At 43.1% G+C, this 27,295-nt stretch overlaps 1 protein-coding gene across 4 annotated transcripts in view; it reads right to left on the bottom strand.

The window, feature by feature from the left end:
- Positions 1–27,295, bottom strand: part of ADAMTSL1 (ADAMTS like 1) — a 1,118,714-nt gene that overhangs the window by 104,972 nt on the left and 986,447 nt on the right. For all 4 annotated transcript variants that reach the window (XM_042244881.1, XM_042244882.1, XM_004004390.5 and 1 more), the window contains 2 exons: positions 26,946–27,073; positions 2,799–2,927 (listed from right to left, as the gene is read on the bottom strand). In XM_042244881.1, the coding sequence (XP_042100815.1) occupies positions 2,799–2,927; positions 26,946–27,073 (257 nt within the window). The remainder of the gene's footprint in view (positions 1–2,798; positions 2,928–26,945; positions 27,074–27,295) is intronic.

The raw sequence follows: 27,295 nt of genomic DNA, 5'->3' as shown, positions 1-27,295 counted from the left end.
TCATGACAGTGGAAACCCTTAGGGCAGACAGGCTAGCAGTTCACAGGAAGGGACAATTGGCAGCTGAGCTTTGGGTGTTTTCTGTTTTTAAATTGAAGGTAAATGCCTTTATGAAGGGCATATTGCCACCTCCTCTGGTCTACTCCTCCACTTTCTGACCTTCTGGTCCCTAGAGGCCTCTGAGTTTACAAGAGCTACCCAAGGGCAACATTTATATCACATGCCCAAGAGCACTGGCTGTTTTCATAAATGACTCTGCACCTCGGAGAGGAGCTTCCCTGCTGGCTCAGCAGGGAAGAATCTGCCTGCAATGCAGGAGAACTGGGTTTGATCTTTGGGTTTGGAAGATCCCTTGGAGCAGGAAATGGTAACCCATTCCAGTACTCTTGCCTGGGAAATCCCATGGACAGAGGAGCCTGGTGGGCTACAGTCCATGAGGTTACAAGAGTCAGACACTAAACCACCACCACCCACCCACCTTGAACGTAAGCTCCAGGTTGCTGTTGGTCTTACGCCTGCCAACCACTCCTGAGCTTTCCACGACGACTGTCCTGAGTTTAGGCCCCCGGTACCTCTGCTCTAAACTACTGCTGTTCATCGCTAAGGCAAGAATACTGGAGTGGGTTGCCATTTCCTTCTCCAGGGGATCTTCCCCATCCTGGGGTGGAGCTCATGTCTCCTGCTGGGCAGGCAGATTCTTTACCACTGTTCCATCTAAACTACTGTGGGTATATATATATATATATATTTGGCTGCATGAAGTCTTAGTTGTGGCATGTGGGCTCAGCTGCCCCACAGAAATGTGGGGTCTTAGTTCTCTGACCAAGGATCAAACCCATGTCCCTTGCACTGGAAGGCGAATTCCCAGTCAGTGGTCCATTGGGGAAGTCCCTAAACTACTATGGTTTCTTAACTGGCCCCTCTGTCTCAGTATTTTTTTTTTCCTTCAACCTATTTTATACACTGCATAACCCCTAATTCCACTTCCAACCTGCTTTGTCTGAATTCCTCATCCAAATGTTCAGAGTCTCCCATGGCACAGTTGCAACTCACGTGACTAAAGTTTAAGCCCCTTTACCCACCCCATCTCTGGGCTCCAGGATTCCACTAGACCAAAGCGGTCACATTTCCCTTGAAGTCCTGCAGCTTCCCTACGTACATGATTTTTCTTACATTCTTTAGTCCATTGGAACACCCTTTGTCCCCATCCTTGCATGCGCATGTTCCACCAGTATGTGGGATAGAGATAAAAACAACCTCTTCTCCCTCATCTATCCCAGTTTTCCTCTGATCAACTTCAGTAGCACTTTCCACTTTCAGAGTGACTGAGTGTGCTTGACTTTCCCTAGTAGCCCCAATTCCCTGAAAGCAGAATTTGTACTATCCTTTCAGCCCCCAACCTAGCACTGCTGCTGCTGCTGCTGCTGCTAAGTCGCTTCAGTCGTGTCCGACTCTGTGCGACCCCAGAGATGGAAGACCACCAGGCTCCCCCGTCCCTGGGACTCTCCAGGCAAGAATACTGGAGTGGGTTGCCATTTCCTTCTCCAATGCATGAAAGTGAAAAGTGAAAGTGAAGTCGCTCAGTCGTGTCCGACTGTTAGCGACCCCGTGGACTGCAGCCCACCAGGCTCCTCCGTCCATGGGATTTTCCAGGCAAGAGTACTGGAGTGGGGTGCCATTGCCTTCTCCGCAACCTAGCACAGGGTTCCATTAATATCTGAAAAAATGAATTGAAACACGTATAATATAAGAAATGAATCGCCAGTCCAGGTTTGATGCAGGATACAGGATGCTTGGGGCTGGTGCACTGGGATGACCCAGAGGGATGGTATGGGGAGGGAGGTGGGAGGGGGGTTCAGGATTGGGAACACGTGTATACTCGAGGTGGATTCATGTTGATGTATGGCAAAACCAATACAATATTGTAAAGTAATTCAGTTCAGTTCAGTCGCTTAGTCGTGTCCGACTCTTTGTGACCCTATGAATTGCAGCACGCCAGGCCTCCCTGTCCATCACCAACTCCCAGAGTTCACTCAGACTCATGACCATCGAGTCAGTGATGCCATCCAGCCATCTCATCCTTGGTCGCCCCCTTCTCCTCCTGCCCCCAATCCCTTCCAGCATCAGAGTCTTTTCCAATGAGTCAACTCTTCGCATGAGGTGGCCAAAGTACAGGAGTTTCAGCTTTAGCATCATTCCTTCCAAAAGAAATCCCAGGGCTGATCTCCTTCAGAATGGACTGGTTGGATCTCCTTGCAGTCCAAGGGACTCTCAAGAGTCTTCTCCAACACCACAGTTCAAAAGCATCAATTCTTTGGGGCTCAGCCTTCTCACAGTCCAACTCTCACATCCATACATGACCACAGGAAACACCATAGCCTTGACTAGACGGACCTTAGTCGGCAAAGTAATGTCTCTGCTTTTGAATATACTATCTAGGTTGGTCATGACTCTTCTTCCAAGGAGTAAGCGTCTTTTAATTTTATGGCTGCAATCACCATCTGCAGTGAATTTGGAGCCCCCCAAAATAAAGTCTGACACTGTTTCCACTGTTTCCCCATCTATTTCCCATGAAGTGATGGGACCAGATGCCATGATCTTCGTTTTCTGAATGTTGAGCTTTAAGCCAACTTTTTCACTCTCTTCTATCACTTTCATCAAGAGGCTTTAGCCTCCAATTAAAATAAATAAACTATTTTTTCTTTTTTTTACTTAACAATATTGTACTGGTTTTGCCATACATCAGCATGAATCTGCCACAGGTGTATAAATTAAAAAAAAAAGGATGCATTTCTTACCTGCAGCTTGGCAGTTAATAGTCACATTCACACCTTGCACTGTTCTGACGGTGCTTCCTACATCAACCGTGATTGCAGGCTCCTCCGTGTTGATCACCACCTCTCGGGATGTTTTCACTAGCGGCTTTCCTGAGGGTGAGACGGAATGTGACATTTTATTAGATGAGGGGCTTTGGGCACTCCCTTGAAACATGATCGACAATGAACAAGGGATAGACCCATCTTTTTCCACTGACCATTGTTTTCCTTTTCTGACTGTAACTATAAAAACCATCCACCCATCTGCTTATCTAGCTACCACAGAATCGTCAGAAAAGAATAAGGATTGAAGAATCTGAGGCCGGAGCAAGGCAACAGTTCGGATGACTTGTACATCTTACCATTAAACTGACAAGGTTTAATAGATTCCATTTTAATGGAATTAAATTTTTGAGATAGTTGCAGATTCACATTCAGTTATAAGAAATAACATAGAACAATACTGTGTACTCTTTACCCAGTTTCCGCCAATGGCAGGATCTTACTGATATCTTATGATATCACGACTAGGACATTGACCCTACATTTCCAGGGCTACAAGGATCCCTCGTATTGATCCCAGCCCTGCCTTAATCCTTTGGCAACCATTAATCTGTTCTCTATTTCTTATACTTTTGTCATTTCAAGAATGTTATATAAATGGAATCATACCATATGTGACCTTTTTTGATTGGCTTTTTTTTTCGCTCAGAGTGACTCTCTGGAGATTCTTCCAGGTCTAACATGGTATGGTGGCATGTATCAGCAGTTTGTTCCCTTTTATTGCTGAGTAGTATCCCATGGTATGGATGTACCAGGTATGTTCAGCCATTTACCTACTGAAGGACACATTGGTTGTGTCCACATTTTGGCTGTTCAAATAAGCATATAAAAACATTCCTCTCCAAGTTTTTGTGTGAACGTTTGTCTTCATTTCCTCTGGGAAAAGTGCCCAGGAGAGTAATTGCTAGGTCACATGGTAGTTACATGTTTAGATTTCTAAGGAACTGCTGAACTATTTCCCCAAGTGGCTGTATCATTTTACATTTCCACCAGTAACATATAAGGGATGTGGTTTTTCTGCATTCTTGTCAGCATTTGATTTTTACCTTCATTTTTATTTTTGAACTTTTAATTTTATGTTGGAGTATAGTCAATTAGCAATGTTGTGATAGTTTCAGGTGGACAGCAAAGGGACTCAGCCAGACATATACATGCAAGGTCTGTGATATATTCTGAGTTAATTTTTGTATAAGGTACGAGATTTAGGTCAAAGTTTGTTTTTTGCCTATGGATACACAATTGTCCCATGACCATTAATTGAACAAGTTATCTTTCTTCCACTGAATTGCTTTTGCTGTTTTTCAAAATCATCTGGGTATATTTTTGTGGTTCTACTTCTACATTCTCCTTCTGTTCCAGTCAGTTTCAAGATACCAATACCACACAGTCTTAATTACTGTAATTATATAATTATCTTGAAATTGATTCTTGAGTCTGATTCTTCCCACTTTATTCTTGTTTGCTATTCTAGTTTCTTTGCTTTTCTACATACATCTTAGAATAATATTATCTACAACTATAAAATTTTGCTGTGATTTTGATAGGAAATACACAAACATACATTATTTTAGAGATAACTGACATCTTTACTGTGTTGAGTCTTCCAACCCATGAACATTGTATGTCGATTTATTTATATCTCCTTTCTTTCATCAGAGTTTTGTAGTTTCTAGTACACAAGTCTTGTATTTGTTAGATTTATACCCAATTATTCTTTTTTCAAGGGATGGTAAATGATATTGTATTTTTAATTTCAGTGTTCATATGTTCATTGCTGGTATATAGAAACAGTTGAGTTTTATACAGAGTGTAAACTTACTAAACTCATACGTTAGTTCTATAACTTTTTCTTTTTACAATCCCTGGTATTTTCTTAGAAGGCAATCATTTCTCTGCAAACAGTTTTATTCCTTCCCTTTGATGTATATGCCTTTTATTTCCTTTTCTCAGATTATTTCATCAGACAGAACTTCCATCACTATGCTGAATAAACAGTGTTGATAAAAGTGGGATTTTAGTATGATGAGTGATTTTCCATTTGGAATCTGGACATTTTCATATCATGCTCTGCAACTTTGGACCTTATTAAAATCTGTTTTAGCTGCTGTTCTCTGAAACCACTCAGGTAGGGGGGAGGGAGGTGCCACCTGGTTACTCCCCAGTGGAGGCAGAAGTCCACGTTCTCCACTTGGCCTCCTCTGTGACCTATGTGGGGGCTCCTCTTAACTGCTGGGCCCGGGCAGAGCTTCTGGCTCCCCACCAACTCTGCTGTGGGAAGGGTGTTGTTACTGCTGGTATGGGCCAAAGTCCTAACTCTCCAGGAGGCTTCCTCTACCACCACCCCAGAGGGAAGAGGGGCACTGCAGGGTGAGGAGAGAAGCCCCAGGTCCCCATGTTCTCCACATTGCACCCTTGTGGGGATTGAATCCAACTTCTCTGTCCAGGGGTCTTGGGGAACCACGTTCCAGTTGGATGAGGAGTCCAATCTTTCCATTCAGGCTTTGCTGGGATGGGTAGTAGTGGACCCCACAGCTTTCTGTGGTGTTTGAAACAGAGCAGCATTTTCTAAGAGTTCACTGCCCTGCTAGGCTGTCCCTTTCCTGGTCTTTTGGGTAGAGGGAGCAAGCTTTAGTGGGGACTTTTTATTCTGTTCCTGTTTATTTCCTGATAGCCACCTTCTTCAGCTCCAAGTTTGAGATTTATGATACAAACAAACAAACAAGCCCCCCCTCACCCCCAAACCCAGTGAAGTCACACTTGTGTCCTTCCTCAGCACCCACAGACCCTAGCCAGTCTGCTTTCTCCTCTCCACTCTCAGTCTCCTTATGTTTTATATAGAACGTCTGGATTTAACTTGCATCTACCAGGAAGAATAGGGGAAAAGATCTATGCCATCTTCCCAGATGTAGCAGTTCTGTGTATGTTATACTTTAATGGGCCTTTATCAGGTGGGGCTAAAAATACAGTACTTCATGTACATGATCATTAAATACAATGAAAAGATACATTTATTGAGCACCTTGGGGAAATAAGGGTCTACGTGAGATAATTTTCATATACTCAAAGCTTAACTTTTTGTAAGTCAAATGGATTTCATTTTCTTTCATCCATTTTGTAGGCGAGATGGTCTACAATGGCATTCACTCCTCTGCGCCTCCATTAACTGTGAAGAAAACCATCATTCTCCAATGCCCTTCAGAGTCTCACACCTGCTTCTCACATGTTGGGTTTTCTTCATCGGCTATTTCCCTTCCCTTCCTGTGTACACTGCCACATTGCCTCATATCAGAAGCCATTCCTCTTTCTTCTCCTCTTCCCTTTAATTGCCTTCTGCTGCTGCTGCTGCTGCTAAGTCACTTCAGTCGTGTCCGACTCTGTGCGACCCCATAGACGGCAGCCCACCAGGCTCCGCCGTGCCTTCTAGGCATAGGTTATTAGCTTATTGGAATTATGTCGAAGGACAGAAACTGGAGAATGTTCTGAGAAATTCACCTTTGAATATATGCACAGGCTCTCCCTGTTCTGATTGCTTAGGCACCTTTTCCCTTATTTCACCTATATTCAATGTGTTTGAGATTGTGTATGTGCTTTTTCCCTTATTTAACCACTATTCATATGTTTGAGAATATTTATGACCTGATGTGAAGATGAGTGATTTCATACTTAGTGTTGAGACTAATTAATGGATGTTGATAATGAGAGAATGCAGTGAGAATGATACTGAATTAATATGGGCCTATTGACTTTACCTCCTGACACTAAAAGGCTCCTGGCTCTAACATCAAAAATACCTTGAATCTCACTAGCCCATCGTTGCTATAATCTGATGTTGCCATGTTCTCTGGCTGGACCACTCTACCAATCAGTCTGGTCAGTCAGCCTCACTGGTTTCCTTGTTCCGACTGCCCCTTCATTGATAGTCTCTTCTGGTGACAGCCAGGGTGATCTTCAGAAAACTAACACAGAATCACAGAAAACTAACCATTCTAATCACATGGACCACAATCTTGTCTAACTCAATGAAACAGCCATGCTGTGTAGGGCCACCCAAGATGGATGGGTCATGGTGGAGAGGTCTGACAAAATGCGGTCCACTGGAGAAGGCAATGGCAAACCACTTCAGTATTCTTACCTTGAGAATCCCATGAACAGTATGAAAAGTCAAAAAGATAGGACACTGAAAGATGAACTCCCCAGTTTGGTAGGTGTCCAATATGCTACTAGAGATCAGTGGAGAAATAACTCCAGAAAGAATGAAGAAATGGAGCCAAAGCAAAAATACCACCCAGTTGTGGATGTGACTGATGATAGAAGCAAGGTCCAATGCTATAAAGAGCAATATTGCATAGGAACCTGGAATGTTAGGTCCATGAATCAAGGCAATTTGGAAATGGTCAAATAGGAGATGGCAAGAGTGAATGTTGACATTTAGGAATTAGCCAACTAAAATGGACTGTAATGGGTGAATTTAACTCAGATGACCATTATATCTACTACTGTGGGCAAGAATCCCTTAGAAGAAATGGAGTAGCCACCATAGTCAACAAAAGAGTCTGAAATGCAGTACTTGGACGCAATCTCAAGAGCGACAAAATGATCTCTGTTTGTTTCCAAGACAACCCATTCAATATCACAGTAATCCAAGTCTATGTCCCAATCAGGAACACTGAAGAAGCTGAAGTTGAATGGTTCTATGAAGACCTACAAGACCTTTTATAACTAACACCCAGAAAAGATATTCTTTTCATTATAGGGGACTGGAATGCAAAAGTAGGAAGTCAAGAAACACCTGGAGTAACAGGCAATTTTGGCCTCAGAGTACAGAATGAAGCAGGGCAAAGGCTGATAGAGTTTTGGGAAGAGAATGCACTGGTCATAGCAAACACCCTCTTCCAACAACACAACAGAAGATTCTACACATGGACATCACCAGACGGTCAACACCGAAATCAGCCTGATTATAGTCTTTGCAGCCAAAGATGGAGAAGCTCTATACAGTCAGCAAAAACAAGACCAGGAGCTGACTGTGGCTCAGATCATGAACTCCTTATTGAAAAATTCAGACTTAAATTGAAGAAAGTAGGGAAAACCACTAGACCATTCAGGTATGACCTAAATAAAATCCCTTACAATTATACAGTGGAAGTGAGAGTTACATTTAAGGGACTAGATCTGATAGAGCGCTTGATGAACTATGGACAGAGGTTCATGACCCTGTACAGGAGACCATCCCTAAGAAAAAGAAATGGAAAAAAGCAAAATAGCTGTCTGAGGAGGCCCTACAAGTAGCTGTGAAAAGAAGAGATTCGAAAAGCAAAGGAGAAAAGGAAAGGTATACCCATTTGAATGCAGAGTTCCAAACAACAGCAAGGAGAGATAAGAAAGCCTTCCTCAGTGATCAGTGCAAAGAAACAGAGGAAAGCAATAGAACTGGAAAGAACAGAGATCTCTTCAAGAAAATTAGAGACACCAAGGGAACATTTCATGCAAAGACAGGCTCAATAAAGGACAGAAATGGTATGGACCTAACAGAAGCAGAAGATATTAAGAGGTGCCAAGCATACACAGAAGAACTGTATAGAAAAGATCTTCATGCCAAGAAATCATGATGGTGTGATCACTCATCTAGAGCCAGACATCCTGGAATGTGAAGTCAAGTGGGCCTTAGGAAGCATCACTACAAAGCCAGTGAAGGTGACAGAATTCCAGTTGAACTATTTCAAATCCTAAAAGATGATGGTGTGAAAGTGCTGCACTCAATATGCCAGCAAATTTGGAAAACTCAGCAGTGGCCACGGACTGGAAAAGGTCAGTTTTCATTCCAATTCCAAAGAAAGGCAATGCCAAACAATGCTCAAACTACCGCACAGTTGCACTCATCTCACACGCTAGTAAAGTAATGCTTAAAATTCTCCAAGCCAGGCTTCAGCAATACGTGAACCGTGAACTCCCTGATGTTCAAGCTGGTTTTAGAAAAGGCAGAGGAACCAGAGATCAAATTGCCAACATCCACTGGATCATGGAAAAGCAAGAGAGTTCCAGAAAAACATCTATTTCTGCTTTAATAACTATGCCAAAGCCTTTGACTGTGTGGATCACAATAAACTGTGGAAAATTCTGAAAGAGATGGGAATACAGACCACCTGACCTGCCTCTTGAGAAATCTGTATGCAGGTCAGGAAGCAATAGTTAGAACTGGACATGAGCCAACAGACTGGTTCCAAATAGGAAAAGGAGTACGTCAAGGCTGTATATTGTCACCCTGTTTATTTAACTTATATGCAGAGTACGTCATGAGAAACGCTGAGCTGGAGGAAGCACAAGCTGGAATCAAGATTGTTGGGAGAAATATCAATAACCTGAGATATGCAGATGACACCATCCTTATGGCAGAAAGTGAAGGAGAACTAAAGAGCCTCTTGATGAATATGAAAGAGGAGAGTGAAAAAGTTGGCTTAAAGCTCAACATTCAGAAAACTAAGATCATGGCATCTGGTCCCATCACTTCATGGGAAATAGATGGGGAAACAGTGGAAACAGTGGTGGGCTTTATTTTTCTGGGCTCCAAAATCACTGCAGATTGTGACTGTAGCCATGAAATTAAAAGACGTTTACTCCTTGGAAGGAAGTTATGACCAACCTAGACAGCATATTAAAAAGCAGATACATTACTTTGCCAACAAAGGTCCATTTAGTCAAGGGTACGGTTTTTCCAGTGGTCATGTATGGATGTGAGAGTTGGACTGTGAAGAAAGCTGAGCGCCAAGGAATTGATGCTTTTGAACTGTGGTGTTGGAGAAGACGCTTGAGAGTCCCTTGGACTGCAAGGAGATCAAACCAGTCCATCCTAAAGGAGATCAGTCCTGGGTGTTCATTGGAAGGATTGATGTTGAAGCTGAAACTCCAATACTTTGGCCACCTCATGCGAAGAGCTGACTCATTTGAGAAGACCCTGATGCTGGGAGGGATTGCGGGCAGGAGGAGAACGGGATGACAGAGGATGAGATGGTTGGATGACATCACTGACTCAATGGACATGGGTTTGGGTAAACTCCGAGAGTTGGTGATGGACAGAGAGGCCTGGAGTGCTGTGTTCATGGGTCGCAGAGTCGAACATGACTGAGAGACTGAACTGAACTGAGCGTGATCTTTCTAAAACATGAATCAGATCACACAGTGTCTCTGCTTAGATTATCTAGTACTTTTTCAGTGTAGTTAGAACAAAATTTCAAGCTTCCATTCATGACCAACTATCCTCTAGGTGTTCAGGCCAGCTGCCTACATCCTAGCTCCTTATCTCACTGAGGTCACACTCCCCATGGATTGCTGTGTCTCTGGCCACACTGGCCTTCGGTCCCTTCCTCTGGAACATCAGCACATTTGTCCCAGCTGTTCCCTTTCCCCGACATCCTCCACCTGAAGACTTCTGCACAGTTATCTTCTGGTCATTCATGTTTCCACACAAATGTCACCTCCTACTGGGGCCTCCAACATGCCATATGAAGCACGCATGCCACCACTCCCCTGCCTATCATTACATAGCTCGCTGCCAATTTTACTTTCTTCCTAAGCACTAGAACTACCCAAAGTTATCTTACTTGTGTGTTCTCTGCCTCTCACTCCTCACCAGGTAACTTCCCTAAAATCAGGGATCACATCCCTCTTGTTCTCTTCTTTATTCCTACCACTTAGTTCTGGCACACAGTAGGTCCTTGATAAATATCTAGTAAATGAATATATATGTACATGTAGTATACTATGCATATTATCTGGGTTTGTTTTTGTTGTTATAATAACCCTGAGAGGCAGGGAGAGGATTTCCATCTTTTATATAGATAAGGGCTTCCCGGGTGGTGCTAGTGGTGAATGCAGGAGACGTGAAACACGAGTTCGATCCCTGGGTTGGGAGGATCCCCGGAAGGAAGGCATGGCAACCAACTCTAGTTCTCTTCCCTGGAGAATTACATGGCTAGAGGAGCCTGGCAGGCTCCATAAGGTCCATAAGGTCTCAAAGAATTGGACACTGAAGTGACTTAGCATGCAAGGAACTTAGGCTCAGAAAAGCCCCAGGGTTTGCCCAAGGGCAGAAACCAAGCAAAGAGTAGGGCTGAACTAGATCCCAGAACTCTGACCTGAAGTTCGGTCCTTGTAACCAGAGATCCCAAATCCTTGTCTGTGGACTGGCTGCCTCAGAACCCCCAGGACACTTGTTAAAAATATAATCTGTCCTGCTATATATAAAATAGCTGCCTCGCTATGTAATAAAAACAACTTTGCCAATGGGGAAAAGCAGGTTAGGGACCAGAGAGTTTCAGACTCACAATTACCAAGTTATTTTTCCTATAGGAATTTTAATAATAAAGGTGGTTTTATAGCTGCAAGTGTATAGCTATAAAATTAAAATGTCACTGAATTAAATCCAGCTCTTAATTAATTACATTGAGCTTTTGCTGAAAGTAACAACTGTGCATCCTGTCACGAGAGGCACTTTTGTTAGCACAGGCTACTTAGGTGTTATTACCTTCATTATTAAGACAAAGCACAGAGTTACTGAAGTATTTACAGTTAACAGAAGTTTATACTGAACACGATTCTTCTTAATCATTGACCCTATTACATCTATTAGAAAAAGCACAGTTACCAAAGCATCTATAATTGATAGAAGTTTATATTGAACATGATTCTTCTTAATCAACTGAACTTCCTACATCTATTACAAAAGCTTGTACATACTATTGAGTCATACAGTTAGACCTTCTAAACCTGACACTCAGGTGGTGGGATGGAAGCTCTAGTTTCTATTGTGAACAAATTCTGAGGCAACTCTGACATGTAGCCAGGTTTGTTCATTAACGAATTACACTGTGTTACTTTTTCTTGAGACCTGCTGAGAGCTGAGGTTTTTTTGAAAGCCCACTAGTTCAATATTAGAAAATTTCAGGTTGAAAACATGCACTCCAAAGTTCACTGCAGCACTATTTACAATAGCCAAGGCATGGAAACAATCTAAGTGTCTCTCAGCACAGGCATAGACAAAGAGGATGCGGTACATATTACAATGGAATATTACTTGGCCATGAAAAAGGACAAAATGGCATTTGCAGCAACATGGATGGGCCTAGAGATCATTATACTAAGTGGAGTAAGCCAGAGAAAGATGAACATCACATGATATAACTTCTATGTGGAATCTAAAAAAAATGAACACATTTTCAAAACAGAAACAGACTCACAGGTCTTGTAATCAAAGTTAAGGATACCAAAGGGGAGATAGGGAGGGAAATGAGTAGGTAACATGCACACACACACATGCATGTATAACTGATTCACTTTGCTGTATACCTGAAACTAATACAACATTGTAAATCAACTATATTTCAATAAAAATTTAAAAAAAGAAAAAGGAAAAATAATTTAAGTCCACTTTCAATCACCTAGATAGATACCTAGTGATGTGCGTACTGCTGAGAAAGGCCACGCCTGTGTTTGTGCTTGATTACAATCCCATCAGCTGCTGCTGCTGCTGCTAAGTCGCTTCAGTCATGTCCGACTCTGTGCGACCCCATAGATGGCAGCCCATCAGGCTCCACCATTCCCGGGATTCTCCAGGCAAGAACACTGGAGTGGGTTGCTATTTCCTTCTCCAATGCATGAAAGTGAAAAGTGAAAGTGAAGTCGCTCAATCGTGTCCGACTCCCAGCGACCCCATGGACTGCAGCCTATCAGGCTCCTCCATCCACGGGATTTTCCAGGCAAGAGTACTGGAGTGGGGTGCCACTGCCTTCTCCGCTAGTACTACTTTAATTATGGAAGTTAACTGGAGGAAAAAGAGAGATGCAGAGACGGAGTGAAATGATAAATTATACATTTGTACTAAGACAATGTTAAAGAAGGTCTGACCAAAAAGACTTTTACAATGAGCAAAACAAAACCAAAAAAAGAGACTGATTCAGGGAGCTGGTATATATACCTGAGCAGACGCTGGGCTAGAACTCTCTGTTCCCATAGCATGGGGCACACACCCTGACTGTTGGAGCTGATGGGGCCACCTGAGGGAGGGTGCAGCCACCAATGTCTCTGGCCAGATCCAGAGAAGTGATAGGGGGCATGGACAGGACAAGGACCAACGTTTTCCTTTCAATAAACAAAAACATTATCCTAAATTAAAAAAAAAAAAAAAAAAGAGGCTGAGCTGTAGTCATGGAATGTCTCCAGTGTGGGTGGAGCCTCACTGTTAGGACCATGTTCACCTGTAGTCCGGTCATCTCTGCGGGTCAGCATCAGCTAGCAGAGTACAAGTGTATTGATTTTTGGAAATTGTCAGGGCTTACAGATCACTCTTTCATTGAATCTGCAAACTGGTCATATATATAAATAAAAGAAGAACAAGGGAATAGAAACAAAGGCAAGCGTTTCAATTTATCACAACCAACATAAAGAAGCAAGCCTCTTCAAGAGTCAGAAATAGAAGCATTGAAAGAATCATTCCTGTAGACCTCATGAAACTGCTTAGCTTTTGGATCATGGCTCCTGTTGAAAAGAGGTGGAACAGGGGGTCCAGAGCCTCCGTGGTAAGCAAGGGCAGCCCTGGCACGAGGGTGAACCTGCGTTAGCTAACACTTGCCTATCAATATCCAGTGATGTGGGGGAGTGCCACTTTGGGCCGCCTTTACAGTAGAGGCGTTCGACCAAACAGGCACTGTCCTGACCTGGGAGGACCGGCAGCTGGAGAGACAGGCAGGGACGGATGAGCAGCCCCGGGAGCAAATGCTTGAACTGTTAATACATTCCTGTGCATAGTCTGGGCTCTGGCTCACGCCTCTTTCCCTCATGTGTGACTCTGGGTAAAATCAAAATCCAGTGGGAAAAAATCTGAATATATGTGCTTGAAAAATATCTTTGGCCCAGTATAAAGGTGATGAAGAGAGGAGCCAGCGGAGATGAAGTTTTCTTGTTTGAGTGCAGCCAAGTACAGAGAGCACTGAAAGCAACTTTTTCTCAGGTCTGAAGTCCAGGTCTCTGCTAACAGCAACTTTGTTTTCAATAGCACGATGGCAGAGACAGATCTATTATCAACCAAATCCTTTTCTTTTCCTTCCTGGGCACACAGTTAGGTCATTTGTCAGCCTCTCTGCAGTGAGATGTGGGCAAGGTGCTGGTTTCTAGCAGATGAAATGTGAGTAGAAGTCAACTGTGCCATTTCTTGACCCAAACCACAAAAACCCTCTTGTGAAATAATTTGTTTTAGATGTTAGGTGAGTGAGAAAAAAAAATCTGTTTTAGCCATCATATACTTATGGTTTGGTTTGTTAAGCAAATAGAAAAAAGGGGCCTAATAAGCGCACATGCTAATTATTCCGTGTTTAATCTTCTTTCCCGTCTTCTAACATGATGAGCCACAAATGGCATTTGAAAATGGTTCTCTACGATCCTTAGCCATCAAAAATAACAAGGATCTACTGTATAGTACAGGGAACTATATTCAATATCTTATAATAACTTATAATGGAAGAGTCTGAAAAAGAACACTATATATATGTGTGTGTGTATATATATATATATGTGTGTGTGTGTGTGTGTGTGTGTATATATATATATATCTGAATCAATTTGTGGTACACCCAAAACATTGTAAGGCAACCATACTTCAGTAAAAAAATAAAAATTGAAAAATGAAGAGGAAAGAATGAATTGTACTTTGAACCCTTCAGATTCTCACTGTTGAGTAAGAGGCAATCTAACCCAGGAAGTGTACCTGTGTATTCATTTGCAAGGAGAATGAGAAGACTTGTTAAAGGTGACGGGGAACCTGGGCACTAAAAGAAACCAGGACTGCATGAGGCAGGTTTGGAGACAACACAAGAGCTCTGGGAAGGATGTAAAAATGGCAAATAGGTTTGAGATGATGGTGCTTAGCGTATGGCAGAGTCCTCCTGGAGCACTGCTCAGATAGAGATTCTGGGTTACATCCAGGAGGGCATGCACGTTTTATCACTCAGTCTCTCTGGGACCCCATGGACTGCAGCCCGCCAGGCTCCTTTGTCCATGGGATTCTCCAGGCAAGAATGCTGGCTGCTGCTGCTGCTAAGTCACTTCAGTCGTGTGAGATGTTACTTCCTCCTCCAGGGGATATTCTCAGCCCAGGGCTTGAACCCGTCTCCTGCAGTGCCTGCATTGGCAGGCTGGTTCTTTACCACTGAGTGACCCGGGAAGATACACTCAGGAAGACTGAGCAGCAGCAAAAGAATGGGATAAATCATGATGCCTCCGGGGGCATGGGTGTGAGAAGTGGTGCCTACACGGCAGGTGTTCACACTCCATCCCTCAATAGCTGAGTGGCCTCGGGAGAGTTATTTAGTCTCTGTGTACCTTCGTTTTCTACTTCTATGGTTGCTGAAAGCAGTAATGCTTGTAAAGCTGTTTGCACAACATGAGATCTGAATACATGCTAGCTATCATCAGCATGATCCCTGGTATGATACACGGCAAAAACACTGAGGAACGGTGTCTGGAACTTTTGATAAACCAAGAAAACACACAGAAAGGACAAATGTAAAGAAAGAAAGAAAGGAAAAAACAAGAAAGAGGAGAGGGAACCAATCTTTTAGTGAGAAGGAACTCGGGTGTCTCTATTTTGGAGAACTGTGAGGGTTTCAGGCTAACCAGAAGAAGAAATTATTTTCTCCTAGGGCTTCCCTTGTGGCTCAGCTGGTAAAGAATCCTCCTGAAATGCAGGCGATCTGGGTTCGATCTAGGGGTTGAGAAGATCCCCTGGAGAAGGGAAACGCTACCCACTCCAGTATTCTGGCCTGGAGAATACACAGCCCATGGGGTTGCAAAGAGTCGGACATGACTGAGCGACTTTCACTTGGCTTCTCCTGAAACTAGTATTAGTCTCTGGACAGACACAGTGTCAAGTCACATATTGGAGACCTCAGAAAGTATCCACTTCCAGAGAAATTGTGAAACAATGCATGCCAGGGTAACTTGCTGGTGCCCTCATGACTCCGTTCAAGAAAACTGTAGTCAGATCCACAAAGGATCCAAATCTTAATTCAAGAGAAAAATGAATAAGGCAGTGATGCCAAATAATTTAAATATTTGCATTCACAGCAGTAAGGTGTTATAAATTTCATATGCTTTCACTATCTAACACTAAGAAAACTGTATTTTTCCAGATTTAATCAATGCATAATGCCTTGTAATTAGTGAGAATGCTTTAAGGAATGTTAGCCTCTGATTATACTGCAATTATCATAGGCTTCTCAGAAGGGCCACCAGAGTGAAATCTGCGAAAACTCCCTGAAATGAGAATTCTCAGTTGAAGAACTGAAGAACTCATGAGTCAAAATTTAAGGGACCACAATCAACATGAACCTATGAAAGCTTTTCTCAAAATACCAACATCATCTTGTACATTTGAAATCGGTAATGATGTATCCTGATTGTTACCATCTCCTGCTGTCCAGAAACTTTTCAGGGTCTGGCTACCTGGCAGTTTCAACAAGAGTTGCTTTGTTACGGATAACAGTCATATTAAAATGCATGCTATTTTCTTTAGTCTGGGTCTCCTTCCAAGTGCCTTTCACATTTTATAGCTCAGGAATTTTTAACTCCTTCCTGCCCTTCGGTCCCTCTTGCAAGGTCTCCTTCACTTCCATTTCCTGCCTCCTGAATCAGTGTTTGTCATTTCAGTCAACTTCACATCCTTTCTCTTCACCAATTCTCTGATGCTTTTTCCCTTCATCTGTAATTTTCCCTAGATTTCATTGCAAAAGCTGTCCTCCTTTGCCATCCAGTTTTCCAGTCTCCAAAAGATAAAGGAAATAAATTTGCAAATGTTAGAATTTTAAGGGGAGTTTATAGCTGGTAGTGGTGGGTGGAGACTACTGTACTTTATTTGTATATAAGAGATTCATAGAACTTTTAGGTCTAAAAAAGACCCAAGAGTGCATCTATTTAAAACCCCTCTGTTTACAATAAGGACACAGGTTTATAGTTCTAAATCTGCTCTGAGTTTTGTAATGAGACAAATACCCTAAAATCTTACCTATTCTATTGTTACAATAAGTTTCCCTTTTAGTAGTAGTGAAAAAAAAATAAATGTTTCTCTCCCATCCAAACCATTACATGGTTTTACTTAGTGTAATCTAATAAAACAAATTATTATACTTCAGTGACACTCTGACTATGCTGGAAAATGAGGTGTAATATTTGAGCAGAGAATATAGAAAATGGGTGCTTGAACCAGTGGGCACTGTAGCCTCCAGGCTATGTTCAGTCCACTCACATGTTTGGTCTGGAAAGAATTTTTTAAAAATTTGAACTTGTTCAGTTCAGTCACTCAGTTGTGTCCAACTCTTTTCAAACTGCATAAACTGCAGCACGCCAGACCTCCCTGTCCATCACCGACTCCCAGAGTTCACCCAAACTCATGTGCATCAAGTCGGTGATGCCATCCAGCCGTCTCATCCTCTGTTGTCCCCTTCTCCTCCTGCCCCCAATCCCTCCCAGCATCAGGGTCTTTTCCAATGAATCAACTCTTCGCATGAGGTGGCCAAAGTACTGGGGTTTCAGCTTCAGCATCAGTCCTTCCAATGAACATCCAGGACTGGTGTCCTTTAGGATGGACTGGTTGGATCTCCATGCAGTCCAAGGGACTCTCAAGAGTCTTCTCCAACACCACAGTTCAAAAGCATCAATTCTTTGGGGCTCAGCCTTCTTCACAGTCCAACTCTCACATCCATACATGACCACTGGAAAAACCATAGCCTTGACTAGATGGAGCTTTATTGGCAAAGTAATGTCTCTGCTTTTGAATATGCTATCTAGGTTGGTCATAACTTTCCTTCCAAGGAGCAAGCATCTTTTAACTTCATGGCTGCAATCACCATCTGTAGTGATTTTGGAGTCCCCAAAAATAAAGTCTGACACTGTTTCCACTGTTTCCCTATCTATTTCCCATGAAGTGATGGGACCAGATGCCATGATCTTCGTTTTCTGAATGTTGAGCTTTAAGCCAACTTCTTCACTCTCCTCTTTCACTTTCATCAAGAGGCTTTTTAGTTCCTCTTCACTTTCGGCCATAAGGGTGGTGTCATCTGCATATCTGAGGTTATTGATATTTCTCCCGGTAATCTTGATTCCAGCTTGTGCTTCATCCAGCCCAGCGTTTCTCATGATGTACTCTGCATAGAAGTTAAATAAGCAGGGTGACCATATACAGCCTTGACGTACTCCTTTTCCTATTTGGAACCAGTCTGCTGTTCCATGTCCAGTTCTAATGTTGCTTCCTGACCTGCGTACAGATTTCTCAAGAGGCAGGACAGGTGGTCTGGTATTCCCATCTCTTTCAGAATTTTCCAGTTTATTGTGGACTCAGTTAAAAAAAAAAAGTGTGTGTGTGTTTCTTGGTTTGTCTTATACGGAAAAATTGGAAGGTCTACCAACATTAGATTTGTGATTTTCTTGGGCTACAGTCCACGGGTCGCAAAGAGTCGGACACGACTGAGAGACTTCACTTTCACTTGGCAATAGAAAGGTAAAGACGAGCTGCGCCCTTCAGATAGGGTGTGGTACTGTCCATACTCTAATCCTTGGAATCTGTGACTATGTTATATTACATGACAAAAGGGAATTAAAGTTGCAGTTGCAATTAAGATTGCTAATGAACTGACATTAAAATAGTGAGATTACCCTAGATTATCTAGGTAGGCCAGTCTAACCATTTGAGCTCCTAAAATTAAAAGAGGGATACTGAAGAGCTTGTGGGAGAGAGGCAATGTGAGGAAGACTCAGTCTCCAACTGTTAGCTTTGAGATGGAGGAAGAGGAACTAAGGAATGCAACAGCCTCTAGAATCTGCCAATGGCACTCAGTTTACAGCCAGCAAGAAATCAGGGATCTCAGTCCTAGGTCACAATGACCTAAATTCTGCCAACAATCCCAATGAACAGGAAAAGGATTTTCTCCTGGAGTTTATAGAAAGAAGTGCACCCCTTTGACACCTTTGTTTTATCCTGGTAAGACTGTGCTGGACTTTTGGCCTACAGAACTCTAAAACAAAATATTTGTGTTTTAGGACTCTAAGTTTGTGGTAAATCGTTAGGGCAAAATAAAAGAATAATATGCAGGCCATATACACTGCCTATATCACCAAAGTTACTACTTTGACAAAGAAGATGTATAAACGAGTAATAAGCATGAGAAAAGATGCTCAACATTGTTAGTCATCAGGGAAATGTAAATTAAAGTCACAATAAATGGTTACTTTACATCCACAAGGATAGCTATAATTTAAAAAAATAGACAATAACAGATGTGGTGAGGATGTAGACATTGGAATCCTTATACTGTTGATGGAAATACAAAATGGTGCAGCTACTTTGAAACACGGTTGACAATTTTTTAAAAAGTTACACATAAATGCCATACAACCCAGCAATTCTACTCTTAGGTATACACACCCAAGAGAAATGAAAAGGTGTCCACACAAAAGCTTGCACATAAATGGTCACTGCAGCACTATTCATGACAGCCAAAACCTGGAAATAATCCCAATGTCCATCGACCAATGAGTGGAAGAAAATGTGGTATATTCATACAATGGAATACTATTACTCCACCACAAAAAGGAATGCGGCATACATGTCACAACACGGGTGAATCCTGACCACATTATGCTAAGTCACTAACAAAGGACCATGTAGGACCCCACTTATTCAAAGTATCTGGAATAGGTCAACCCTGGGATTTCTTTGGAAGGAATGATGCTGAAGCTGAAACTCCAGTACTTTGGCCACCTCATGAGAAGAGCTGACTTATTGGAAAAGACTCTGATGCTGGGAGGGATTGGGGGCAGGAGGAGAAGGGGACGACCGAGGATGGGATGGCTGGATGGCATCACGGACTTGATGGACATGAGTCTGAGTGAACTCCGGGAGTTGGTGATGGACAGGGAGGCCTGGCGTGCTGCGATTCATGGGGTCACAAAGAGTTGGACACGACTGAGCGACTGAACTGAACTGAACTGAACTGGAATAGGCAGGTCTATGAACACGCAGTACACTAGTGGTTACCGAGGCCTGGAGGACATGAGGCGACTGGAAAGTGATGGCTAAGAGGTGTGGAATTTATTTTGGGATAATGAAAATGTTCTAAACATTTGAGGGTGGTAATGAATGTACAACTCTGAATGTACTAACAGCCACTGAATTGTATACTTTGTGTGAATTACACTTCAACAGTGTTTTTAAGAAAACAATAATCTTGGTTTGTTGTGATGATGATTATACAACTTAAAAATTTTGCTAAAATATCACTGAATTGAACACTTACAATGGGTGGATATTACGGGTTGTAGATTATGCTTCCAGAAAATTGATAAAATGATTTAAATCTAATTTAACCTTTTCTTGAGGAGTCAGGGTCAACAGTGTGACTACTAATTAATTATCTTGCACAAAAAATAAGAAGGGCTTGGTATTTCTTTGCTTTTGTGATTCTGTGTAGTTGGTGTGCCTTTGATATCAATATTGCAGGGACCGTAGGGTCTAAGGGCTTCCCTGATGGTTCAGATGGTAAAGAATTTGCCTGCAATGCGGGAGATCCAGGTTTGATCCCTGGGTTGGGAAGATCCCCTGGGGTCTCAAGAGTTGGACATGACTGAGGGACTAACACTAGGAACTAAGGAAGTCTAGGGCTTAGATTATCCTTACCTACACATCCCCAGGCTGCCTGGCTTCCTTTTCCTCCCTTGTTTCAATCACCATTCCCTAAACATATTTTTTACCAATGCCAGTATGTCAGATTACTACCATTACCTCTACTGATTATTCAATTGAAGTTAACGACTCCCCAGGACTCTAAGGCAGCAACCTCTTTTGCATGTTCCACTGCAGAGTCCTGGATGAGGGGCCCCATACCTAGGACAGCTGCATGATGCTACAGCCTCTTCAAGGAACAACACTCCAAGGGTATGGTACCCACTTACTGCTTTGAAGGAAAGTTATGACCAACCTAGATAGCATATCAAAAGCAGAGACATTACTTTGCCAACAAAGGCCCGTCTAGTCAAGGCTATGGTTTTTCCTGTGGTCATGTATGGATGTGAGAGTTGGACTGTGAAGAAAGCTGAGCCCCGAAGAATTGATGCTTTTGAATTGTGGTGTTGGAGAAGACTCTTGAGAGTCCCTTGGACTGCAAGGACATCCAACCAGTCCATTCTGAAGGAGATCAGCCCTGGGTGTTCTTTGGAAGGAATGATGCTAAAGCTGAAACTCCAGTACTTTGGCCACCTCATGCGAAGAAGAAAAGACTTTGATGCTGGGAGGGATTAGGGGCAGGAGGAAAAGGTGACGACCGAGGATGAGATGGCTGGATGGCATCACGGACTCAATGGACGTGAGTCTGAGTGAACTCCAGGAGTCGGTGATGGACAGGGAGGCCTGGCGTGCTGCGATTCATGGGGTCCGACATGCTGCGGACACGACTGAGCGACTGAACTGAACTGAACCTGTCTCACCACCCATCCTTCCCTCATTCCATTGAACAGACGTGGGAATTGCTTTTTCAGGATGTGAGATAGGCTAGGCTAGATTATTTCCTTGTTTGCTTCCTCTATTCCGCTGGGGAGCAGAGAAAGTTAATTCTCCTGCTATACTCTCATCCCTTTCATTTGAATTCTACGAAAGCTAGGCTTCCTCAGTGAGCATGCTACACATCTATACATACTGAGGAAAACTTAAGAATCTTGGTTACTCAGTATTGTAACAGATAATGAGGCCCCTTGATGGCAGCTTGAATGAGTCAATGGCCATTACCCTGATGTTCACAGCATCACTAGGAACACAGGTAAACTTCTGTGCTTTTCCCTCTGATTTGGTGCACTGGGGCAAATCTTTCATTGGGCTGTCACCACGGTGACAAACTCCTCTCTGAGCCTAACTCTCTATGCAGCAGAATCCTCCCCTGGTGAACAGAGTTGCTGGATGAAGAATTCAGAAATGCCAATTTGAAATGACTTACATTATGAAAAGCTTACAAAACTGCTTGTCTTTATTGCAGCTACTAAATCATAACGAGGAGCGGGCTGAGAAAGGAGAATTAAAAAAAAAAAAAAAACAGCCCAACTGCCTTTTATTTTTATTTTCCCAGTGAGGTTTCTGTGATCTCTTTATTAGACACAATATGTGTCAGCTATTCAACTCATAGGAAAGCAGAAAAACATGCCAGGAAAGGAGAAATATTTACTGTCTCTTTCTTCCTGTGAACACTTGGGATGAGCTCATCTGTGTTCTCTCGTTTCAATGAAAGATATGCTCATCCCTCAGCCCCCATCTTCTTCTCATTTTCCATTGATGATGTCAAGCAGGCCTTACAGTATCTCTTTTGTGATCTTATAAAATCAATGACAACCAAATACGTTTCCCTTATGGCTATGACTTCATCAGTGGGCTACACCTGGATGGGCCTCATCTGCATTGGTAAGCAGAGCTCTCCCTCCACTGGTCCAGACTGAAGCAATTTGCCAGGAAACTACTGCTTTCCTTCAAAATGCTGCCTACGCTGCTCGGATCTGGCAGTTTTCTGAGCAATGTTGGCTGAATGCAGAATCTCACTAGTCAAGGTGGCTCTCCAATCTTCGTGCCTTGCTATGCACAACAGAAATTCTCCTTTACCTATGGCTACAAATGCACACAAACTCAACTGTCCTTCAACGTGTTAGGTATGTGACCTTTTGGTGACATTCTTAAACTCCTCCCAAGTCGCTGCTACCCTCCCCTCCCGTCTGCTTTCTGAGCAGTGGAACATCCAGCGAAGCATCCAGTTGAGTCCAGTTTAGGACAGAAAGGAGTTTTGTGCCACTGGGTCTACATGGCCGTGAGTTTCTGGAACCAGGGAGGTAGGTAGCGAAACAATAGGCATCTCCACCCTGAGAGGTACTCGTAAAGTACTCTCAAAATCTTTGGGACTTAAAAGATAAAATCAACACATACTGATGAATTTAGAGAGAAGCAAAGACAATTTAGAGAAGCAAAGAAGCTCTAAAGACAATATTTTACAGGCTTAAATAAGGCAGAGTAGGAAGGTTTGGTATATCTAAAACTAAATGATGTTTCTATATTTAAACAAACGTTGTAGAGAGTACCAATGGACCTACCATAAACCTGAGCAGCAGAACTGACAACACACTCAACTCAGAGGATGGGGGAACAAGAATGGTCTAATGATGGGCCACGGAGGTTTCATCAGCTCTCCCTTCCTCTCCCATGTGAAACAGTCCTCGTGTAGCCACCTCCCTCGCTCTGAATCCAGGCACACTCCAACCACTTTTCAGATAGCTAATTCAGCTTTCCCCTTGACATTGAGACATTAGACAGAGGTGCTCTACAAAGGGTTTGTGAGCATTCCAGTCTCTGAAAAGGAATCTCCCCTACTGTAAAAATAACCTGGCTTTTGCTTTATCTTCACAATAATATTAATAAGAGTGAACAAGTATTGAGTGCTTGCTACATGCCAGGCATACTTATAAGCATTTTACATGAATGAAGGCATTTAATCTCCACAAGAACCTTCTGAGTCAAACACTATTATTATCACCATAAGTCAAATAAAGAAACTGAGTCAGAGAGGACGAAGAAGCTGCTCAGGAATATTTAGCTTGGACGTGACAGAGTCAGGTTCAAATCCAGACTGTGAGGCTCTGGAGCCTGCAGGCTTAACTGCCACACTATGCTTGCTCTCGTGAATTACTATGAACAAATTTCCCCACATCTGGTCAACTCAGGTGCATTAGGAAGACCCAGGTATCAAGGGGACACCTGAGTGCTTTGAACCTCAAAGAAAATCCTTTTTTTTTGGCGGGGGGGCTACATTTATACTGAAGTCGAGGTAAAAAACAAAACACAAAATCCACAACTCTACAATGTCTTTTAAAGCATAGAGGTACTGAGGTTTACCATGAGGGGCTGATCACGAGTGAATTGGCAGGCTCTATAGTCCATGGGGTCCCAAAGAGTTGGACACGACTGAACTGAGCATGAGCACAAAGACAGAGCTGAACTAGCTCCTAATGGGCTTCTCTGCTGGCTCAGATGGTAAGGAACCTGCCTGCAATGCAGGAGGTCTGTGTTCAAGACTTAGCTCAGGAAGATCCCCTGGAGGAGGCATGGCAACCCACTCCAGTCCTCTTGCCTGGAGAATCCCATGGACAGAGGAGCCTGGCAGGCTACAGTCCGTGGAGTTGCAGAGAGTTGCACACGACCGAGCGACTAACACTTATGAAGTATTGGTTAAGCCAGAAAGTTCGTTTGGCTTTGAGTTCTGGAAAAACCCTAACGAACTTTTTGGCCAACCCAATACTTGCAAATTTTCGGTGTAAAGATGTACAGTGAAAAATGCATGGATGCAAAGTTGGGCTAATGTTTTACATATTTTAGAATTGATTGCAGGATGTGTTTCATCTTAGAAGAGCTAGAGGAAGAAAGAGAAATATTTATTAGGTGTGAACTATGTGCCTGGCTTTGGGCTCAGGGCTTTTTCACATGTGCAATCTTATTTACCCTCATAACAATCTTGTCACATATGGTTAATTTCACTCTTACAGATGACAAGGAAGACTCAGTGAGCTTATACCCTTTGTTCAAGTTCACACAGCTAACAAACAGTAGAACGGTATCCTTTAGATATGCCTCACATCTCCCCCCGCTGCACCCCTTACAACCCCCCGCCCCACCACTTGCATGGTATTTGGGTTGTATCTTACACATGGCTATGCAGGATCTTAATGGGTACATTTGAAGGAAACTCTATCTCTTGATTCTAGGTGGTCACGTATACATCTATTGCCTTCACTAGTCTGTAAGCATCACAGATCACAAAACTCAGGTCTAACTTACTGCTCCACACTGACAATACTTGGCAGAGGATGTGCTCAGAACAGTAGCTGGTGAGTCACTTTAAAACTGTAGGAGTAGACATTGACGTCGGGCTAGGTGATAATCCCAGGTAAAGATACAAATACAGTCTTGAAGCAACATCTCCATTTTGATCCTTAACTTTCAGAGGGATTGTCTGACAGACTTGCCAGCAGACCTGAACAGACCCCACCACTGAAGACAAAGACACAGCTCCCTAAGCTCTGGGTGTGGTGTCCGTGAACTACTTCATCGCTCAGCTCCTTCCCTCCTTCTTCCCCGGTGCCTCTTTGGCTGCTCTCTCTCTTTCCTGGCTTTGAACATTTTGGCAGCCTCCAATAGCTCCTCTTCAAAGAGCTGAAGACAAGCCTGATGTTACAATTGCCTTGCTTAATTCCAGACAGGTTTCCATGAATCATATTAAATTCAGGTGAACAAAGGGTATTTAGTCTGTGACAGAGCTGAACCGTATCTGGATAAATATAAACAAGAGAGTTAATCCTGTAAGAGCCACTATTTGCCAGCAGTTGGAAGGCTGTCCGCACTGCCCTGGCCAAGGCAGACTGCGCTGGCGGGGCGGGTAAGGCAGAAGAGAATTAACCAGATGGGTGCCAAGCATCTGGACTCTGTACAAAGAGGGGCATAAAGATTATGACTGGAATACATTAGGAACAAAGCAAACATTCTATTCAAAAAAAAGGCATTAATAATAGTCTGTAATCCACCTCAGGGCCCCTCAGCTGGCCTTACTGTCTGTGGACTTTCATCCTCTCTGCAGAGCGTCCTGCTCAAGGTCCCTTCCCAGACCAGCCTTAGGTCATGGGGCTAGAAATACTGTTGCTAAACAGATATGCAAGGGAGTAGCATGTGTGACTGGAAAACGTGTGACAACATAATCCTGGCGTGGATGGATGAGGTCAGTGTGGGGTGATGTCGGCTTTTCTAGCAACGAATGAATCATCTCATGGGAGCGGCAATCGAAAAGAATAAATACAAACACATGCAACACACCGCCACAAAGGCTGCACGGCCCAGACCTGAGGAAGGGGAGCCCAGGTTGAAAGCATCAGTGGGGAGACAAGGGGACCATGATCTGGGGGTTAGGAGACCTCAGTTCCCTTCTCCCAGCCACCAGCTGAGAGGCTGCGTGACCTCAGCTTGCCTGGTCGCTAAGAACTGTGGGCCCTGGTTCAGAGTTCAGCTGGTCCTAAGCTCTCTTAGTTTTAAAGGCAAGGATCCGTCCTATGCAAGGAAGGTTTTATGAAAGTGTCTTACTATAAGACCACAACCTTACCAGGGGGAAAGATGGGAGAATGGACAGTAAGGGAATTTGGGATCAACATATACACACTGCTATGTTTAAAATGGATAACCAACAAGGACCTACTGTATAGCACAGGGAACTCTGCTCAATGTTACGTGGCAGCCTGGATGGGAGGGGAGTTCTAGGGAGAATGCATATGTGCAAATGCATGGCTGAGTCCCTTTGCTATTCACCTGAAACTATTACAACACTGTTAATTGGCTATATCTCAATATAAAATAAAAAAAATTTAAATAAAAAATATATACCAAATTGCAACTGTGGAAGACACTGCACTCTGAATTGTGATTTTCTGATGTGGCCATGTATAGAATGGTTTGCCTAAGCTCTATGGATAAAGGTGAAGTACTGGCAGGTGCATTAGAGCAAAAGGTTGAAATAAACAGTTGGAGAGAAGAACACTTGTGCTTTAGCCCACAATCACAGAATTCCAACTACCCAAGGGTCTTAAAGTTTCCTTTGTAATAGGTAGGAGGAGAAGCGAAAAGATCATTTGATGACCTTAGGTCATGAGTCATGTTCCCCCATAGACTACTTCCTTGTTTATATCTATGCTCATTCTCGTCCCTGCATCTCTGTTATCAAAATTCTACCCCAAGTCTAAGACTTCTCAGGTAGAATGAAACTGCACCCTCTTTGGTTATCAAAACTTACTTCATTCATTCTATCTCATATTACATGCTATCTTCATTTAATTACAATTATAGGTCACAAACTTCCAAAGGCAGGGAATGGATCTCATTTATGTCTGTCTCCCTGACCCCACTTAGCACACTCTGGGCACCTACTCAGCAGTTTCCGAATTGAACAGGGGTTTTCACATTACCTGCTAACGTGATGGCAATGGAGACAGAATCATATCCCAAGGCATTTGAGGCATTACAAGTGTAGAAACCCACATCAGCTTCCACAGGTGCCAGGATCTGTAAGGAATCATCTGGCTGCAGAAGAATCCTGGAGCAACAGAAAACAAATGTAGACCTGGTCAGGTCAGTTGACTCCTTTTTGGCAATGGACATGGGTAAAGCTGGAAGGAACCCCAGGGGATATTAAACAGAACCCTGTTTAACAACAGGCACAAACTAGCCACAATGACACACAGGAAACCAGCCTCTCTTGCCACTTTGTTGAGTGTGATTCTGGAAGCGAGCCCAAATAAGGCGGTTTGGGATTGCT

The sequence above is a fragment of the Ovis aries genome, chromosome 2 (genome assembly GCF_016772045.2).
Source record: "Ovis aries strain OAR_USU_Benz2616 breed Rambouillet chromosome 2, ARS-UI_Ramb_v3.0, whole genome shotgun sequence".
NCBI classification, from domain to species: Eukaryota; Metazoa; Chordata; class Mammalia; order Artiodactyla; family Bovidae; genus Ovis; species Ovis aries.
Note: the sequence above shows the minus strand (reverse complement) of the source record. Positions and strands in the feature narration are given on the sequence as shown.